The 18967-nt window shown below is 44.6% G+C and overlaps 2 protein-coding genes across 6 annotated transcripts in view; both read left to right on the top strand.

Moving 5' to 3' along the window:
- LRP4 (LDL receptor related protein 4) overlaps positions 1-8303 on the top strand; it is an 82970-nt gene extending 74667 nt beyond the window's left edge. Inside the window, exons 32-38 of the mRNA XM_053980580.1 lie at positions 329-473; positions 1001-1114; positions 1414-1537; positions 2533-2600; positions 3206-3293; positions 4082-4223; positions 5971-8303. Of these exons, the coding sequence (XP_053836555.1) occupies positions 329-473; positions 1001-1114; positions 1414-1537; positions 2533-2600; positions 3206-3293; positions 4082-4223; positions 5971-6306 (1017 nt within the window). The 3' untranslated portion in view covers positions 6307-8303. The remainder of the gene's footprint in view (positions 1-328; positions 474-1000; positions 1115-1413; positions 1538-2532; positions 2601-3205; positions 3294-4081; positions 4224-5970) is intronic.
- Positions 8304-10863: 2560 nt separating this feature from the next.
- The window catches only part of CKAP5 (cytoskeleton associated protein 5), a 56814-nt gene continuing 48710 nt past the window's right edge, over positions 10864-18967 (top strand). For 2 of the 5 annotated variants that reach the window (XM_053979668.1, XM_053979672.1), the window contains exon 1: positions 10864-10967. The gene's annotated coding sequence lies outside the window, so the exon portion shown is untranslated. The remainder of the gene's footprint in view (positions 10968-18967) is intronic. The other 3 variants (XM_053979671.1, XM_053979670.1, XM_053979669.1) reach the window with 2 other exon arrangements.

The raw sequence follows: 18967 nt of genomic DNA, 5'->3' as shown, positions 1-18967 counted from the left end.
TGAGAAGATTTTCCTGCTGCCACCATTCTTACTGGGGTGTTGATGAGTTTGTACAGTGGAGTTTGGGAACAGGGAAGTGTTACAGTCTGAGAAAACAAAGATGGCTGAGGCAATAGTACTTAAATCTTCTCTGGAGCTAACAAAGGAAGTTTATCTGAACTGTGGGGTGTAGACAGTCATCTTCTTTACAATAAGAGGGTAAGGGTTTGAAAAGGCCTTTGTTTTGGGCCTTCTGCCACTGGCATATGTTTTTTATGAGTACCCTGTGTCTACATGACTAAACATGCTAATAATGGCTGTGATTTTTCTTTGCTGTCTCCCTGAGCAGCAGGACAGATGGATATACTGGACTGACTGGCAAACAAAATCTATCCAGAGAGTGGACAAATACTCTGGGCGGAACAAAGAAACAGTGCTAGCCAATGTTGAGGGATTGATGGATATCATTGTGGTTTCTCCTCAGAGACAGACAGGTAAATAGAAGGACCTTGATTCAGGCAAATTCTAATTGTAGACCAAAAGCACTCTGGAACCACTGCACTATTGTGGATATCAAGTAAGGATGGCATCCTTTTTTATGCCTGAACTATTCATGCATCTTCCCTTAGCTCATTCCTTGTCTGCCTGTGACTTTTCAGTCAGGTACATATTAATGGTGTTCTGTTAAAGCTTTGATTAGCAAATGTCACTTGCTGTTCACCCAACATTGTGTTAAAACAGAAGAATGTGAGGTTTTTATTTTTTTTATCTTTGCCACTGTGTTGTCTGGGCTTCTGTCTAAAGATTTCCAGTACCTTCCTTTCAAGACTGCCCTAATCCAATACAGTGTTTGGCTATTGTCATCACTTTCTTAGCAATCAGATGATGGGCACATGCCAAAAACATAATAACTTGCCGGATTTCTAAGAAGTATTTCTCACTGAGCAGCAAAGAAGGTTGTTGCTCTGAGCCCCTTTTTGTTCAGATGTAACATATTTAGAAAATTGTTTGTTCCTTCCAGGTAGTAATGCTTGTGGAGTGAACAATGGAGGCTGCACTCACCTCTGCTTTGCCAGGGCTTCTGACTTTGTCTGTGCATGTCCGGATGAACCAGATGGGCGGCCCTGTTCTACAAGTGAGTTTACTGAGTGTCATTTGGGTAGCAGCTTCCATAAGTGAGCCACTGCTACTGCTTCTGTAGTGGCAGCCAGAGCAGCTGAGGCTCTCCAGTGTATAGATCTTACACAGTCATATATTGGAACTGAGGCCAGCGGTTGTGAGTGATAGAGCCTTCTTGTCCTTTCTGCTGACAGACTGGGTTTGAGATGGGAAGGCTGCTCATATAAGCTATAGAGAGTTTTAGAAATGGCCTATCAGACTTGTTTATCTGTCCCAGAAAGTTGAAATCCTGCTTATTTTTCTCTGTTGTTCTAGTTCCTGGTGTGGTGCCCCCTGGTCCGGAACCAACCAGTGTAAGTGAGAGAAGTCAAACGCCACCTGGCAGACTAGATACTTCAACAACCAAACCTCTCACATCTCTGGAAACAGTGAAAAGAAAGTAAGTGTTCTTGTTCTCTTAGAATCGGGGTGTGAAAGTCCCAGGTTTTGCAAGGTGCCACGTGCAAGCCCCCTCTGGTTACCATAATCCGAATATACCTATCCCTAGCCAAAAGCGGATATTCCAGCTCCAGAATTCATGTTCTTAATGAATTAAACTATTATGACAAAGATGTAGTTGAGATGGCAAAGATCCATTGCTGAGATGGCAAGAAACAGCTGGAGATCCTTTCTGTCCATTTTGTTGAAATACGTGTGTGTGAAATGACTGTACTGAAGTGTTAAAATCCGCCTTTAGCTCATGTGTCATTCATTTGATAGATTTTTGAATCTCCTAATTTTGAGAACCTATTTTTGAGAGTAGGACAGAGGAGAGGAGTCTGTTGCTTCAGTTCTCTGAAACATCTCACACTAGACCTACACAGCTGAGGAAATGGTTCTGCCCTGGGAAGGGGATAGCTTGCTTGGGGCAGAACAGAATCTTTGCAGCTCTAACATTTAAGTTACAATGCAGGTAGTTAAGAGACTCTTTTCTGCTAATTCCCTACAGCCTGCTATTTATACAGCTCAGCAAGAGAGTAGCTCTATAGTATATGGTTGAGTAATTTACAGAGCAAAACTTGCACTTTATTGAGTATGATTTATTCGACAAAAATGTCTTCATGCTGACTCTGAGACATTTTGGTTTTTGCTTCAGCACTGATGCTGAAATTTGTTTCCTGAAAGATGTGAGTACACCTGTGTACCCAAGAGGCAAATCTAGAATGAATTGGATATAAAGATACTGCAGACCAATAATTGATATATCCATGCACACCCCCTACATATATGTACTTATATGGTTGTCTCTTCTCTGGATGAAGAAGAAAAAGGAAGACCTGTGTTTTTTTAACTGGAAAGGGAAGGGATATCAGTGCTAGCCTATTCCATCCTGCTTTTTGATACCTTTGTTGATTCTACTTTTAGTAAGTAAATAACTGTCCTTCTGTCATTCAGCTGCTCTGACAAAGATGCTAGGCAAGGCTTGTGTACTCGGGCCAATGAGGCAGTGTTGGCCACCATGGGTGAGTTGCTTTTCTTTAACTCTTCTCCACCAGGGTTGTTCCTCCAGATGTGCCCAGGGCATTCCAGTTCATAGTGTCTGAAACTGAAATTTCTGAAACTCAGACTTCAATTACTCAAATGCCCTCTGAGTAGAGCAAAATGCCTCTATAAACATTCATTAACTTAGATGGAGACTTCTCCAAGTCACTCTTTGGTCTGAAGAATAGTTCTGTTTTCTTTCATCCTATACCTCATTCACTGGACTCTTCCCATTAATAGTACTCTATTTCACTGTCTCCTTTGTGTTTAGTTGAAGATGGTTGACTATAGTAATTGTTTCCCAATGCAGAAGTAAGCTGTCAGCAAGGGGGTCTAACTCCTCCATTACAACCCCATTACAAAGATCTTGACACTTCTTGGTTTGCTGGGGCCTGGGTGAAAGTTGAACGTATGTTTGTTTCATATGAAGCCATACAAAACCCTCTGATAAACCTTAATGTGCTGACATTTTAGTTTACGTACTTCTGTGTGGGTAAAGCCCCAGCATCCGGCATTACACCAAGGTCAGTATTATCCAGTGAAATATAAAATGAGTGCATAAATTATCCTTGGTATTCACTTTCAGGAGAAGGACTGCATGTCAGCTACATCATTGGAGGTCTTCTCAGCATCTTGTTTATTTTGCTGCTTATTGCTGCTTTAATTATATATAGGTAAGTGATCTTTTTTCCCTCTCCTGGCCAATTGTAAACTCTTGGGTTGTAGGAGAAGAAAGTCCCTGAAAGCACTAAGTCTTTCCTTATTGTCATTTACAGTCCTTTTTACCTCCATTGGAAGGAGTGCTTGATGATTTTATTTGTAAGGTTTGAGTCCTGTGCCTCTAAAGTGTTGGTCATGCAGTTCTACTATTTGAAACCTTATTGGCTAAATTTTCTGCAGAGAGCTTATGAGTTATGGACAGGGATGTGAGATAATTTGTATCTCAGTAAATGTGTGAGCTCATGTGTCGCCCTGATTATCAGGAGTTTTCTAAAGCCTTCTGAGTTTACATTCTTGTAGAGAACTTTCCCACACAACTTTCTGTAAACAACCTATTGTTTTGCATTCTTTCATAGAGGCGGAGAAATTTGATGTACAGGTAGTTTGTCCAGTGTCATTGGAGAGGTGGCACGTTCACCCTCCATCCACTGGCATCTTTTGAGAACTATAAAAGATTGGAGTCAGAAAAAATAAATTAGTCTCTTCATCATGACCAAAGCTGTGGTGCGTCGTTTTTCCTTGTGTCATCTGGTGACACTCATGTGCTTTCTGACAGATAACTTCACCAGTTACTGCCATGATAACTTCTATGATTACATGGCAGTGCCTTGCTGTACTGGTAGCTAGTAAATGGACTTGTAGCTGAAGAGCTAGATGAAGCCAGGATTCTCTCCTTGAGGGACAGTGGAGATGGCTGAAGCCATGGGTTCCTATGAGTTTTCTGACAGCTCTTTCCCTCTAGGCATAATAAGTCCAAGTTTACGGACCCTGGCTTGGGGAACCTAACCTACAGTAATCCTTCATATCGGACATCTACCCAGGAGGTGAAGATTGAATCTATTCCCAAACCAACCATGTACAACCAGCTGTGCTACAAGAAAGAGGTAAGAGCTGCTTCTAAGGAGCCCAGCTCAAGCTGCTGTTGAGTATTACAGGCCTCACTATGTGGAAGGATTGCAACTTGTGAGCATTTACTTTTAGGACACAAAAGGACAGCTTCAGTGAATTGTTCAGACTGCTATGGACATCAGCCAGCAGCACTTCTTCCCCAGTGAGCTGTAGTGAATTTGACCTGTCTTTAGTTCTCTGCTTCTTACCAACTCCCACAGTGTCTTGTATTTAATTTGCATTGGGTGCTGGGCCTTGAAAGTGCATGAGCCAATTAAAATTGTCCTCCTTGGATACAGGTCCTGGTTTGTGACTGTTGCACCAAGGTTGCTTTGGACAGTCACTAGGGAAACCAGGCAGCCAGAAGGGGTTTGGTAATAAGAAAGTGGGTCCTGGCTGTGCACGGTCTGAAAGGGGTGGGATAGGGGAAAAAAACAGAGCCCTTATTAAACAGAGCATTTTAAAGGCCCTTCAGATGTCCGTACTTTGTGCCACATGATGGAGAGAATTCAATATGATATCTTGCAGCACTTAGTGTCTCCTCTCTTTTCTCCTCAGAAGCTTTCTTATCACTCAGATAGCTTCTCATCTTCCCTCTTCTGATTTCCATCCACATCCTCACGTCAGGTATCACTACTCTGTGTGTTTGATCCTGCCTCCCTCACTCAAGCTCTGCTGTGTGGTTCAAGCGCTGTCCGTACTAATTGCTCTTTCTTGGTTTCCCCCCCTGCTTTTATGTCCTTAAACTAGCTGTACTGTCTGTCAGGAGCATATAAGTAATTTTCTATGGCAGATTCTTTGGTTTAGGCTTTGGCTACTCATACTCACTGATATTTTAAAAGGCAGTTTCTGTTAGAACTATTTATGATTATCTGTTAGATCGCTTAGTTCCTCTGGCAGGGATCACAGACTTAGCAGGGGAGAGTTTTCCCTTACTGTTTTTCAAAGGTACTATCCAATAGATTCCCCAAATCTTCAAGCCATTTTAGCCTTATCTATTAAGGATAAGCCAGGATTATTTATCTGGGAATCTAAATCCTTTCTGCCCTTTTCTTAATTCCGATGTTCCTTGATATACACAGATGTATATATCCCCACCGCTTCCACTTTCTCCTCAGGGATAGATCAGATGCTCCTTATTTCTCAGTGAGCCAAGCTAGATTTCACTGTTTTAATTTCAGTGTGGTCCCTTTTGCCTCTGATTATTTTCGTTGTTTCCCTATAATCTCCTTCCCCTATGCCACTGTGAGACTTTGACTCAACAGTGGTATTCCAGCTGTGCTTTGCTGAGAGGTGAATCTAGAATGACTCAGATGTAAAGATTTGCAAACCTAGAATTGATCTCCTGCCTACTTTTACCATGAGGTTTTTTGTCTGTTCCTGCTTCCCATTTTGTTTGGTGGGGTTTTATTCCTTCCTTTTCAGGTTCAGTGTTCTTACTTTCTTCTGTCAGGGAATACGTATAGTTGAATGAGAAGAGCAGCCTCATCCTCATTCCACTTCCATGACTGAAGAATCATGGAGTTTGGAATGAGAGTCCTTGCAGGGAGAACTCGTCTGGGGGTGGTAAAGAACTAAAGGAAGCTTAAAATGGGTTCTGTCATTGTGGTTGTTAAAGCCAGTGGCTGTTTTCATGGAGGTCCAGCTTTTTGTCTGCTTCACTGTCTTCATTCCAGCTCTGCATTGCTCTTTGCCTTATTTTTCCATAGACTTATTTTTTTCATTCATCTGTCTTCTCCCTAGACTGGTCCTGACCACAGCTACACTAAGGAGAAGATCAAGATTGTGGAGGGAATATGCCTTTTATCCAGTGATGATTCCGAATGGGATGACCTTAAACAGATTCGGAGCTCCCGTGGAGGGATCCTCCGGGACCACGTCTGCATGAAGACGGATACGGTCTCTATCCAGGCCAGTTCTGGTTCACTGGATGACACCGAAACTGAGCAGCTGCTACAGGAAGAACAGTCTGAATGCAGCAGTGTTAACACAGCAGCAGCCACTCCTGAGTGGCGGGGCTCACTCCCAGACACAGGCTGGAAACACCAACGCAAGCCCTCCACAGAGAGCGAGGTCTAAAGTACACGTGACTTTGGAAACAGTCGTACCCTCCTTACCCTCTGCTCTGCACAAAAAAGACAGGACTCTGCCTGCCTGGCAAGGAAGGGCGCAGAGATCAGCCTCTCTTGCGAGGGGCCTGAGACTGGGACTGCCTTTCAGCATGGAGCTTGGGCAGCTGTGTTGTTGTGTTTGGAGAAGGAGGATGGGTGGGTTGGTTGGAACCCGGAGACCCTTTTGACTCATTTTCACTGTCTGTGGTTTATTTATATGTTCCCTTTTCCTGGAAGTTGCCACATTAACTTTTGCAGTGGCTCGTCTGGCCTGAATCTGGTTCAGAGTCTCTGTTCCCTGGCAACCTGCAAGTCCTGTGCCATCCAGCTCACGGTCAATGCCCATGAAGAGAGCAGAGCTGCCTCATTGCTGGCTCCTGGTCACAGAAGTACCTCTAGTCATTCCAGCACTAGCAGCACTCTTTGAGGCTTTGTGTTGAGGGGTCTCTGACATGACAGAGGTCTTGGTATAGATGGGATATACTTTGGGGCTCAAGAGGACACTGACACAGCATCAGGTCACCTTGTAAAGGCATAAAGAGGATAACCACAGTTACCAAGACTTACTTTATGAGAGCATCACTGCTTACTTTCATATCTGCTACTAAAAACTTCAAGAAATGCTCAGATTGGAGCACTGTGTCTGTTGCTGGCAGTGGACACTGCTCCTATTCTCCCCTTTCCTGTTAAAACATGTTTCTACTCTGGAAAAACAAGAGTTAGCAAATGCCCCTTTCAAAACTGTTCCCTGAGTACTGGAGTCTGAGTGCTGAACTTGAGACAAGAAGAAACTGGTATTTTACTTAGCTCTACAGAGCTAATGGGGGGAAACGGATCTCAGCAAGACCTAAATTTTACTCATCTTTGCATAACTGATACATTAAAAAAAAGAAAATGAAAATTTGCTAGGTCCCTACCAGTCCCAATTCTGCAAGGTCCCAATTATTTTGGCCTTTAGGACCTTTGATTACCATAATAAGGGAAAAGAGAGAATTCCTAGGTTGAGTCTTTCCCAGGGGAATGCTCAGTGCTGACAGTTAGGAACTGCTTTATTACTAGGCTGAGCCCATTTGACCTAGAATGGGAGACAATAATCAGGGAGCTGCAAGGGCCATTTTAAGTAGTTGTTTATCAGATAGAATTGCACTTTAAGTTCTTCTGTTACCACTAAATAGCTCTCCTTGCCAAATAATTTTTCCCATCAGCTGCATGAGCTTCAGTTGTTCTCTGGCCTCCAAGACTCTTACCTTTAGGGAATGTCATCCTGCCCTTGCAGCCAAAACCCAGCAACATTTGGAGCTGGGTCTTGCATGCTCCCAAGGACTATTGTCACCTCTTCATACTCTCTTGTCATCTGTTTGTTCAAAAAGAAAAAAGAGAAAATACTTCTTGACACTTCTTCAAAACCAAAATTTTTATTAAGCCCTCAAATCACATGGTAAAATATTAACCATTAAGTCAGATCCTTGGAAGCAGAATTTCCCAGTAAAGAATTTCTCACTGCAAACTTTGTAACCTCTTTTATCGCATGGAAAGAGGTCAAGTACATTCCCATCCATGGTGTAAAGAGAGCAAAACATACACTGGGGTATGGTTCAGAGGTAGGGGGAGGGTACATCTCCCATGCAATATTTTTTTCAGCTGATTAAAAAGGAGACTCATCCTACTCTGCTCGAACCTTGTTTATATGCTAACAGGCCTGCTACCCCTGAAAAACACAACAGTTTGCCTGTACTTTTCACAGCAGAGGTAGCTTTGTAGATAGGGGAAGGTTGCAACTTTGACCTGGCTAGGTGGCTTGAGACTCTGTCCCTAACTGCACCCTTGGGCTGACTGATGTATATTCCTGTGGAAAATGAACTGGAGCTAAGGCTTGGGTTTCCCTGTGTTAATGTGGGACTCTTCCCTACTCCCAGAGGGATTTACTTTTATTTTTTTTTAATTAGATTTTTATTTAATTATTTATTTGTTTGACTCCAGCCTTGGAAGCATTGATTTTGTTGGGCAGAGGCACTTTTGGATTGAGGTGTGGACTTGACTGGGAACTGAGAAAGGTGTGCATATCACTGACATGGGCCCTGGCCATCTAAGCCACTTCACGCAGGGACAACACCAGAGAGCTCAAGCATAAGCAGGATAATCAATTTGAGCAGAAACCATGTGTAGGAGCAGGGGCATCAGGGCTGGGAGTGGGGAGATTGGGGGAGGAAGGCTCTGACCTGTAGGAGAGCTGGGTTTCTTTGGGTTTTGGAATGGGTTGTTCTTTTTTTTCACCAGTAGCTTATGTGACCATGCACCAAAATCCTGAGGTGGGACAGGAGTGAAGGGAAACATCTGCCCAGACCTGTCATTTAAGATTAAGTCAGCCTGTCAGAGTAATTGCTGTCCAAGTCACAAGTGTGGAAGGGAAAGGAAAAACAGTCAGTCTTTTCAACAGCTCATGGTGTTTGTGATCTCCACCTTGATCAATATTCTCTGCTGCTTCTTAGGAGAGACCCTGTGCACTTCAGCCTAACAACCATTCAAAACTGCTCTCTGCTCCCTTCCTCAAATGATTATGGTGAAAAGGAGCAATAAAATGTCACACAGCCTCCTCTACCAGTGAGGTGGGCAGAAATTCATGTCTTTTTTCTAGAGACAGCCCCAGTGAGATGCTGCCTTTGGGATGCATCATGGTTCCCCAGTCCGGGGAAGAGAAGACCCTCATTGCACTTAGGATGTTAAGAATGTAGAAGGGCTACTGGAGGAAGATCTCTTGAGCACTGATTTACTGTGTAAAAAGCAAACCTCTCTCCTGTCTGTCCTGAGCTAATGTCAGTGATTTCCATGTGTTCCTGTGTAATGGTTTTAACGTTACTCACTGGAGACATTGGATTTTCTGGAGTTATTTAACCACTGTGTTCAATATTTTAGGGGTTGATGATAATTTAATATAAATTTCTTAACCACTCTGTCTGGCTTTTGGTTGTGAATCATGCATGTTATTTAGACTCTTCTTTGAATGAGGAACTCCCAAACCTGTTCAGACAGAACCTCAACTTTGCTTCATTTCAAAGGAGCAAGAAGGTAGGAACAGATTTAGGTTCTTAGAAGCCGGATTGTAGCACACACTGTACCCCTATGACTTTGAATCAAGGGCCCAATATCTACACTTCTGAAGATTCTTTCACACACATCTCTCACTCTGCCCCACCTTGCTTTTCCCCCCCCTCTTTAACATGGCAACAGCAGAAGGGGCTGTTCATTTTGGCATGTATTAGAACTGTAGAGGTCTCAAGCCTCTGCTGAATGGAAAACAAAGTCCTGAAGAAGAGCTGTTTTTCTTTCTGTATGGGGGTTTTGTTTAAGCTCCTGTTGCCTTTTTTTATAATCAAGAGTTTAAATAGTGCAAAAGGCTGAGTAATGAATGAAACATCCACTAATAACTGACACTGCAGTACTAGTTACAATCTTGTAACACATTCTATCCCTTTCTGATGAAAGAACTATCTAAAACATTTAAAACAACTGTATTTCTGCTCATTTCACAATTGAAGCATAGTGCAGAAGCCATTTCAGTCAGTTCATGAAAAAATTGCCTGACTTCCAAAAAACTGATGGTGCTCACATGGCATGGTGGGGAAAGGGCAGTGTAAGATTAATTGCAGGTTTGTGCATGGCATTCTGGTGTCCTTTGTCTTCTATTCTTATCACCCATAAAAATTTTTCCTTCAATTTTTTAAGCTGAAGTGAAGAAACAAAGGAGAGAAAACACACTGTGCTCCAATAAAGTTCACAGAACAGGTCAGGGTGGAGAGGTCACTGTGGGTCACCTGAGCCAACCTCCCTGATCAAGCAGGGTCACCCCAGAGCACATGGCACAGGATAGTGTCCAGACAAATCCTGTGATCTCCAGTGAGGGAGACTCCACAACTTCTCTGGGCCATGTTCCAGTGCACGGTCACCCACACAGTAAAGAAGTTCCTCCTATTCATATGGAATTTCCTGTGCATGAGTTTCTGCCCTCTGGCTCTGCTGCTGGGCACCACCGAGCAGAGCGTGGCTCCATCCTCTGTCAGCCTCCCTTCAGATACTGACAGACATCGATGAGGTCCCCTCTCAGCCTTTTCTTGAGTTGCTGCTTTGCAAACTCACCAAAGGAAAGAGAAGGTCCATTCCTCTGTAACAGGATCTTCCTCAAAGCCGAATCCCATCAGCTCCGAGATGCTTTAGCCCATTGCCAGCGGGCCCGGCAGCCCCATCCTGCACCGTCCCTGGGGACACGGCGGCGGCCGAGAGAGCGGACGGGCACGTCTCGGTAGTTCCCGAGCGGGGTGCGCCCGGGCCGGGCCGGTGCCGCGGGACGTCGCCCGCGGCGGTGCGCGCTCCCGCGGCGGCGCGCTCCCCGGCGGCCCCACCGCCGTCTCGGGAGCGCGCGGAGAGCACGCGCTGCGGCTGCCGGATTCAAACGGGCCAATAAGAGGCGCGGGCGCGAGCGCAGGCGGGGCCGGCGGCGGCCAATGGGCGCGGCGGACACTGGGAGGTGCGGGCGGTGCTGTCGATTTCAAACCCCGCCGAGCAGCCGCCGGACCGTCACCGGCCCGACCCCCCGGGCCCGGGTGAGACCCCGCTGTCCTTGTCCCTTCCTCGGTGAGCCCCGGTCCCTATTCCGTCCGCGGTCCGCGCCCATGGGAGGACGGCTAGGCCTTCCTCCGCCGCCAGGCCCGAGCCTCCCCGTTTCTCCCGGGGAGCGTGTGGAGGCGTAGTCCCAGTGGTGCGACATCTCCCCACGGGGATGGCCCGTGGGCTGCGGCGGCATCCGCCCGCAGAGCCCGGCGGCGTGAGGATTGCGGCTGGTAGCGGCGAGAGGCCGCGGCCTGTACCGCGCCGCGCCGCGGAGGTGCAGCTCGCTCAGGCCGCCTGCCAACCGGGGGACGATGGGGCCGGTGGGAGCCGCGGGCTCGTCGCCTCCGCTACGGCCGCCTCCGTCCGCTGTGGGCCTGGGGCTGCTGATGGGGGCCTTCCGTGGGAGGCGGCCGGGATAGTGGGCCTGGCAGCCGTCGGGGGACCTGGGCACCCCTTAAGGGAAATGCGGACCGGGCGCACCTGAGGCTGCGTGCAGGATCGGTTCCCCCTCTAGGATGTCCTAAGAAAAACGTTCTCTGGGGTGATTGTAGTCCTAAAACCAAAGGCGCGAGCTCGTCTCTTATTTCTGCAGCTCTGTTGTTGCGTGCGAGTGTTAAGATTGCCAGAGCCCCTCACCAGGAGTTGCTCCTGTTAAATCCTCTCTAGTATATGCGAAGAAGAGCTGGCTAGAAGTGTGTCCCCTGTTTCTGCACACACACCTTTCCCGCATTGCATTTGATTTTGTTTCTGAAACAGACAGTCTTGTGATTCTTCCAAAGACAGTAGTTTTCAGGTTGGTGTGCAAAGGGTTTTCCTCCTGAATCTGGTGCTCTTTCAGTGGGAGACCCGCAGTTTTTGGGTCGGAAGACAAGAGTTTGAGGAATGATACTTCTGTGTGCCTTAAGCAAACCCTGTGTGCCTTAAGCAAACCAGGATTCTGTTCTAAGAATAAAAATTTTAAAAAATAATATGTGCTACAGTTTTCTTAACTGATTTGTGTTTGTTGTGTATAATCTATCTGATTGTTCTGCGGTTTTTACTTTTTGCTGATTTTAATGTTTGATTTTCTGCTATTTCTGCTGAACTGCAGTGCAGTTTAAGTTGCCTTGTGCAAGTGAGAAGGGGATGATTAGTTGCTGGGATGTTCAGCTACCAGCAGTGGGAGCCCTTCCTAATGTATTACTTGTGTATCAAAGAAAATGTTGCTGTAGGCTTTCAGTGAATCTATTCGTTTGAAACTGTAAAGCTGCTTAGTTCAGAATGCATGGAGTATTGAATACTGAAGCATTCTAATGGTCTACTCACAAAAGTCTGTTACTAAAACTTTGAGAAAGGTTCACCTCAGGAGATAGAAGAATTGAGTGAAAATTGCCTGTATACTTTTGACTCTTTAGTGTCCGACATGAGATCAGTTGATTGTACAAAATTTAGAATTTGGTTTGGTTTTCTTGCCTCAGGCTTGGCCTTTCTTTGAACTTCACTGATTTGATAGCTTCCCCCCATATTGAACTTACAAATTCACTATTTGGTTTTTTTCTACTTCAAGAATTGTGGTGGGGCTAAGCCTTATAAGCAACATTGAGAGAGTGATATATCAAAGCAGAATTGCTGGCAAATGGCCTTCAGGTATGAGAGACTGTTTCTGAACAAATGGTTGCAGATGTATTGAAAGTAATTCTCAAAAATGCAAAGTTGGGTACATTAACTAGGTGAGCTGTTCTAGGAAAAATTATGTGACTACTTGACAAAAAGAAATTTGAATTTTAAAAGTATGGGAGTTATTCAGACTGCTTTAGATCTGTATTGATGGATGGTTTCTCCCTTGGTATTGTAATATGAAAAAAGGAATGCATGGTGATGGAACATGATTCTTGGCTCTTGTACACATAGGACTTGTATTTTGTCAGACTTAACTTTCATGCTGGCTCTTGTCCTTCCCCTTGTATGGGCCAGTTATGTAAGCTGGGCCTCTGCCTCTAAAAACTTGGTCTGCCACAGTGGGTCTGTGCTCTCATACCAGAGTCTGCTAAAATGGGAAGATCTTGTTTTTATTTAATAGTCAATGCAGAAAACCTGAATTTCAGTGTAATGTTATAAATTGTTCCACTCTGTGTGTTTGGTGATAAATTTACAACTGAAAAGCATTTAGCATGTTGTATGCTCCTTCAGTCAACCTTTTTTTTTTTTTGCTATCCAGTTGTCATCTGCAAATGCAGCACTTCTGTTTGCCCCTGCTTATACATCACTTACACATATCTTGAACAGTACATCGAATTAGAAACTGCACTGAATGTTTTGTGGAGTAGGGATAGCTATCTTAATTATCTAATTTGGAGGATTTTGTTGTGTAGGATGCGTGACTGGAAGGACACTTGAAAGATGTAAATGCTTGCCAACCTTTAATTAAGGTTTTCAAAATCACGGTCAGTGTTCATCTGGTTCCCTTTTTCCTGTTCCTACCTCTCCTCTGTCCCACACTACCAGCAGCTGTCCTTATATGGTTTATAAAACAAATATATAAACTTGTATTGCTAATTTGTTTGTAATCTATTTAATGTAAATGGTTTGTCAAGTCTGCCAGAGTAGGATGGCATTAAAGCTATTTGCATCTGTAGCAGAGTGGTTGGTTCAAGACAACATAGTCCTAGACTAATATGGTGTTGCTTTGCTGATGCTTTGTTGTAGACTGTTCCCAGTGGTTTGTGTTATATGGGTGGAGTTCTGAAGTGACATTGAAAAGCCTTGTACCCTTTTGTTTAAACTAAATATTGCCTTGCACTGGGCGGTGTTGCTCTGGCTTGTTTGAATAAAGAGTCTCTTGACCTGAGCACTCGTACATTGTCTGGGGTTGTCTATGACACCTCGATTGCTGCAAATGTCAGATGTTGAAAAGCAGAAGCTGTTGTGCATGTTTGTGCCTTCCTGTTGCAGGGGGTAGAGTGAGGTGGTAGGAAAAGTAACTGGACAATTATTCAGTGGGAAGCATGGCTGGTGCTGGTGGTGTCTGAAAGAGGCTTCTTTCTTCAGCTAGCTAAAAAGATGGCTAGAAAAATACAGCCTTACATCACATGGCTTGATGCTCTTCTGAGGAGGAAGCAAGTGATACCCAGTTCCCACCATACCGGCTTCTTCAGTTGCTATTATCACTATAGAAAAGGCATCTCAAAATGTCAGACGATGGGCTGGAGAGATTGCTGATGAATCAGCTCCACCAGAGCGCTGTCATTACACATCTCGCAGCAGCATGAAACGCGGGGATGGTATGGTGCCAGGCTCTTCATTCGTGCCTCTTTTGGAAGGCACTTTCTCCTTCCCCACGGCTGGCCTTGTTCCTGCTGTCGGGTTTCAGAACCGCTCCCTCCTTCAATTCGGGATTGCTGGATGATTGGTGGCCTGTGATAATGTCTGCTGCATGCTCGGGTATGACCGCAGCTCCCTCTGTTAGAGTAGTAATTGTTCTGACGGGTATGGGCGTTCGGGGTATGACTCATGAGGACAACAGGCCTGGCGGGCCAAGCTGGTCACTGTTCGCCGGCCCGGCGGCCCCTTCCTTGCCGAGAGGCGGCACCGCGGCCGCCGGCAGGGCCGGGCAGCACCTCCTGCTGCCGCTCGCCCGGCCCCGCGGGCGCGGCTCGGCGGCGGCGGGAAGGGAGCGCGATGTGCCTGGGGCTGCTGCGAGGTCAGTGCGGCGGGGTTGCCGCTGCCCTGCCCTGCCCTGCCCTACCCGCCTTTGTCTTGGCCCCGGCGCGGGCCGGCTCCCGCCCAGGTGCGGCCGCGGCGCCCCGAGCCCCGCCCGCGGCGGGGAGGGGCTCGTCCCGGCCCGCCCGCGGTTCCCGCCCGCTGCTGCCGGGAGCCGGCCCGGAGCTGTCAGGGTGAGTGTCCGGCCAGGCCCGGCCGAGCCGCAGGCGGTGCGCGGCGGCTCTGGCAGGGCTCGCCCGGCCTGGCCCGGCCCGGCCCGGCCCGGCCGTGGGGCGGGGGCGGCGGGCACAGACAATGCCGGGCGGGCGGGCGGCCTGCTCGTCGTGCCCGGCCGCGGCCTGCGGCCAAACACCCGAGGAGTGGGAAACGTCGCCAGGCTGCGGGGACGCCTGTGGGGCTGCGGGCAGAAGTGGACGGGGTGTTCTTCTGTAAGGTGCTGGGGATGTCGGGGGCGCCGAGGGAAGCCGTGCTGGAGGGAGCTTCCCTTGGAGAAGGAGGGAGCCAGTGATGTCTCCGCGGGAGCTTTCCTTCATCAGCAGTTCAGGCCGTCCTTTTAAAGAAAATCACATGAACCTTTTCATGCCTGAGCTTTGTAAAACCACTTGAGGGGTGGGGGGCTTCGCAGCTTACAAGCACAGTCCCACTGACATCTTTCACTCCCAACTGTCCACCGTTAAAATTATGTCAGTGCATGCCTGTGCACTTGCCCATGTGTTGCCCTTTTCCCTTTTGCCCTTCTCGGCTCCCTAAGACTGGCTTCACTCCAGGCTTACCCATACAGTTACAAATTGCTTTTGGTCTCAGCTGTAACAGAAGGTCAGTTTATTTTGCACTGTCCCTCACTTTCAGATGAACAGAAAAGAACGTCCCTGGTTACTTTCAGAGGCCATGTATTAAAATGTATATTTCCAGAGAAATTAAGTATTTATATATTTTATCACTAGCTTGTCATTTGTGCTGTTAAAATTTCCCTGAGGTGACTTAGGACATACAAGTTAAAGCAGGCAAGAGAGAATTTAATTCTGTTTGTTCTTGAATGCCATTTCATTGCTGCTGAAACAGTAGCTTCCCTTTAGCATGCATTTTTCCTTTTTCTTTTTGTTATTCTGAGGTCTTTCTATTTTTTCATCAAGAGTCTGTGTATCTTGCAACTTATAATTCATCTACCAGCCTTTAAAATTCTATAAAATTTTTATTGCCTACTGTGTTATGATTGAGTCTTAACATTTTTTCAGAGCTACTTTATGTTGTGTCTAATGGGAAGGTTTGGCTGGCAAATACAAAAAAAAAAAGAACAAAAACATGTTGGGCTAAACTTCTAAGAAAGTGAAACTTTGTCATTTTAGAGCCAAAGAGCAAATATGACCCAAAACAAAATAAACAAACAAATAAATCTTTCTGCTAGGAAAAATGTGGCTGCACTAACAGAGCTCTATCTGCCAAGAAGTACAGTTTTTATCTGAAATGTGACATCCAACTATATACACTCCAAATTTCTGCCCTACTGTATAGGAACATTTCAAATGGATTTTTCCTTTTAAAAAGACCTGTCTTGATTTCTCTGAACTTATTAGTGAGTAATGCTTTTGAGAACCTTTCAAAATATGAAAATATTTGATGATGTTCATGTGCAACAGTAATATTCAATAGGTGAAAGTAGGGAGAAGTAGGCAATCAGTATCAATAAACAGCTGGTTTTGTTTAGCATAAAATGGCTTCCTAGTTTGCCATTGTACATCTTCTGTAGAAAATGTTCTAGAAGCTGACACTTCACAATAAAATATAGTGATAGGTGATGAATGTGCGCTTCAAAAGAAGTCATATTTTAGAATGTTAATGATGTAAAGACTTTTCCTTAGCAGTGCCCCATACTATAAGGTATGATGTTAATGCAATTCAGCTCTCCAAATTGTTGCAGGAAAAGCATTTATTTAGAAGTTGAGTAAGAGCTGTTCAGAGTACTGCATGGTGAATCCAAACTTTGATGTTTTCATACTTTCTCACAGTCTTTTAATGTGTTGATACATTTGTTTCCCAAACTTACGTATATTCATTTGGGAATTCTCATTTATACGTTTGAAATTCTTGCATTTGTGCTGCCTTGTAAATGCTTTCCACTCTTGCTCTATTTTGCATGATCTCCCTTCAAAAGATCCTGTTCTTTCCTTGATGGTCTTCATTTTCTCACTGTTCCATAATATAAAGCTGCCCTGCCAAGAACTGTCAGGAAAGATTTTTTTATTCATCTCTACTTCTGATTTCTTGGGTGACTGGCTTTTGCAAACGTTGCATTGACCACTTTTATGACAAATGTGTCTCACAAAACTTACTCTGGCAGTTCAGTTGCTTCAGAGATCTTGTTTTCTGGATTTTACCGAAATGAAGATTGTTCCTGAAAGACTTAATTCTGTTTGTTCCAATCTGTGGCAGAAAAAAAAAAAAAAAAAAAGTGGGTCAAACACTTCATTGCTGCAAATTCACTAGTAATAACGGAATTTAGCTGTTATCGTGTAATGAGGCCACTTGCTATTTGGTTGTTGAGAAGTAATGACTTGAGGTTTACATGTCTTTGCAAAGAAGCTTTTAAGAAAAACCTTTTTGTCAAATGCAGGATATTCTATGATCACACAGAACCCAGTGACTTAATTGAAAAGAGAAGCAATCATCTTTTATTCTGGTAAATGCAAGATGTAGACAGTACAAAATCTTGGCATTAGGACAGACACGAGCAGTAATGAAGCTAGAAAGACGGGATGTTTAAGAAGGAGCTTTCCCTCTGTGACCATGGAATACTTTCTGAGAAATTCTGTTCTAAAGGGATTTGTAAATTACTGCGGGGAGTATAATTTTATCACTTATTTTTAGATGGCAGATTCAGTGCAGAAGGTAACTTAACCCATTTTTTAATGGAAGTATTGATTGTAGATGTTAATGACTAAAAATAGTGGGGGAACTCAGTTGACCAGACTGAGAAAAAATAGGTGAAACATGGTTATTCATGGTTATTGAACTCTTTTCCCTGTGTCTCTCTTGTGTGTGATTCCCCCCAAGTACATTGTGATGTGGGAAGGGAAATTCTAGATGCTGTAGTGTATTACTACTGTACAAGCAAGAGGTTGTACTTTGTGGCAGTGAACTGTTGTATATGTGTAAGGATAAAAATAATTATAAATCAGTATCAGTCTGGTAATGGACAAGCCTTTTTAATAGAGTTGCTATTGACTTTAGGGTTTGAACTGAATTGAGGCTGTAGTACTTGATTGAGGACTGTCCTACAGTAAGACGTCTTTCCTTGGCAGAACAGATCTCTGGAGAGAAATAAATATTTCTTTTTATTGTTGAAGTAGGAAGTTCATGCTTTTGTCAGTTTTCTAAAAAAAACTGTGTAGATGTCTAGTACAGGTGCCAAAATTTTATCCTGGTGTTTCTGTTGCTGGCATCTGTATTCATGCTTTCTTCCCCTTTTTGTTTTTGTTCAGAATAACTATTATACTTGTATTGGTTCCTTATGTGTTCTTCAGCAAAAAAGTATAAAGAGACAATAGCTTGAATTAGTTCCAAGTTTCTGATTAAGAATCAGGGCTACCTAATTTTCTGTAAAGTTCATTCTGCTTGTTCTTCGCAAAGGCGTATGTGACTTTGGGAAGAGACCACTGCATCTATTTATATTGTCTGCATCCACATTGAGGAAGTACTCCATTATTTCTATATTGGTGCATTCAAATGAAGGTATTCCTAATGCCAGCTCAGTTTATACTGTCAGAGCTGTCTTTGCTGATGGCACTTGGCTGCAGAACTAACGTGAGGCCTGGGGAATTTTACTGCTGGAAACTGTTCGCTATAGGGCATGCCTGCATCCATTGCTAGGTGGGCTGTTTGGAAAGCTTTTCATGTTAATTCAGTCTCGTTTCTTGCTTTTGGAGAGAAGTCCTTGCCTTCATAGAGTTAGATATGTTTTACCCCTCACTTCAGTATTTGCCATGAGCATCTTGCTTTTGGGTGCAGGGTGGTGCTTTTTGTGTTGTTTTGGTGTGTGTGTGTGTTTGGTTTATGTTTTTTTGTTGGTTTGGTGGGTTTTTTTGGTTGTTTTTTTAATAGCTAACATGCATTGAGTTTGAATCAGGAGTTTGTTGATTTCTGTTTTATTTTGAACTCTCTCAGTAGGCTGAAGGAGGGATAAGAGGACAAATGAGAGGTTGGGACAGAGAAAATATTAGCAGGAGTTTAAGCAGATGAAAGCAGATCCATTGCAAAGGCTGATGGTGTTTGGATGCAGTAACTCACTTGCCCTTTTGACCTTGTATGATTGTTTGGGATTGGTATGG

This window comes from Vidua macroura, chromosome 6, assembly GCF_024509145.1.
Source record: "Vidua macroura isolate BioBank_ID:100142 chromosome 6, ASM2450914v1, whole genome shotgun sequence".
NCBI classification, from domain to species: domain Eukaryota; kingdom Metazoa; phylum Chordata; class Aves; order Passeriformes; family Viduidae; genus Vidua; species Vidua macroura.
The sequence above is the reverse complement of the archived record's forward strand: the minus strand, read 5'-3'. Positions and strand labels throughout refer to the sequence as shown.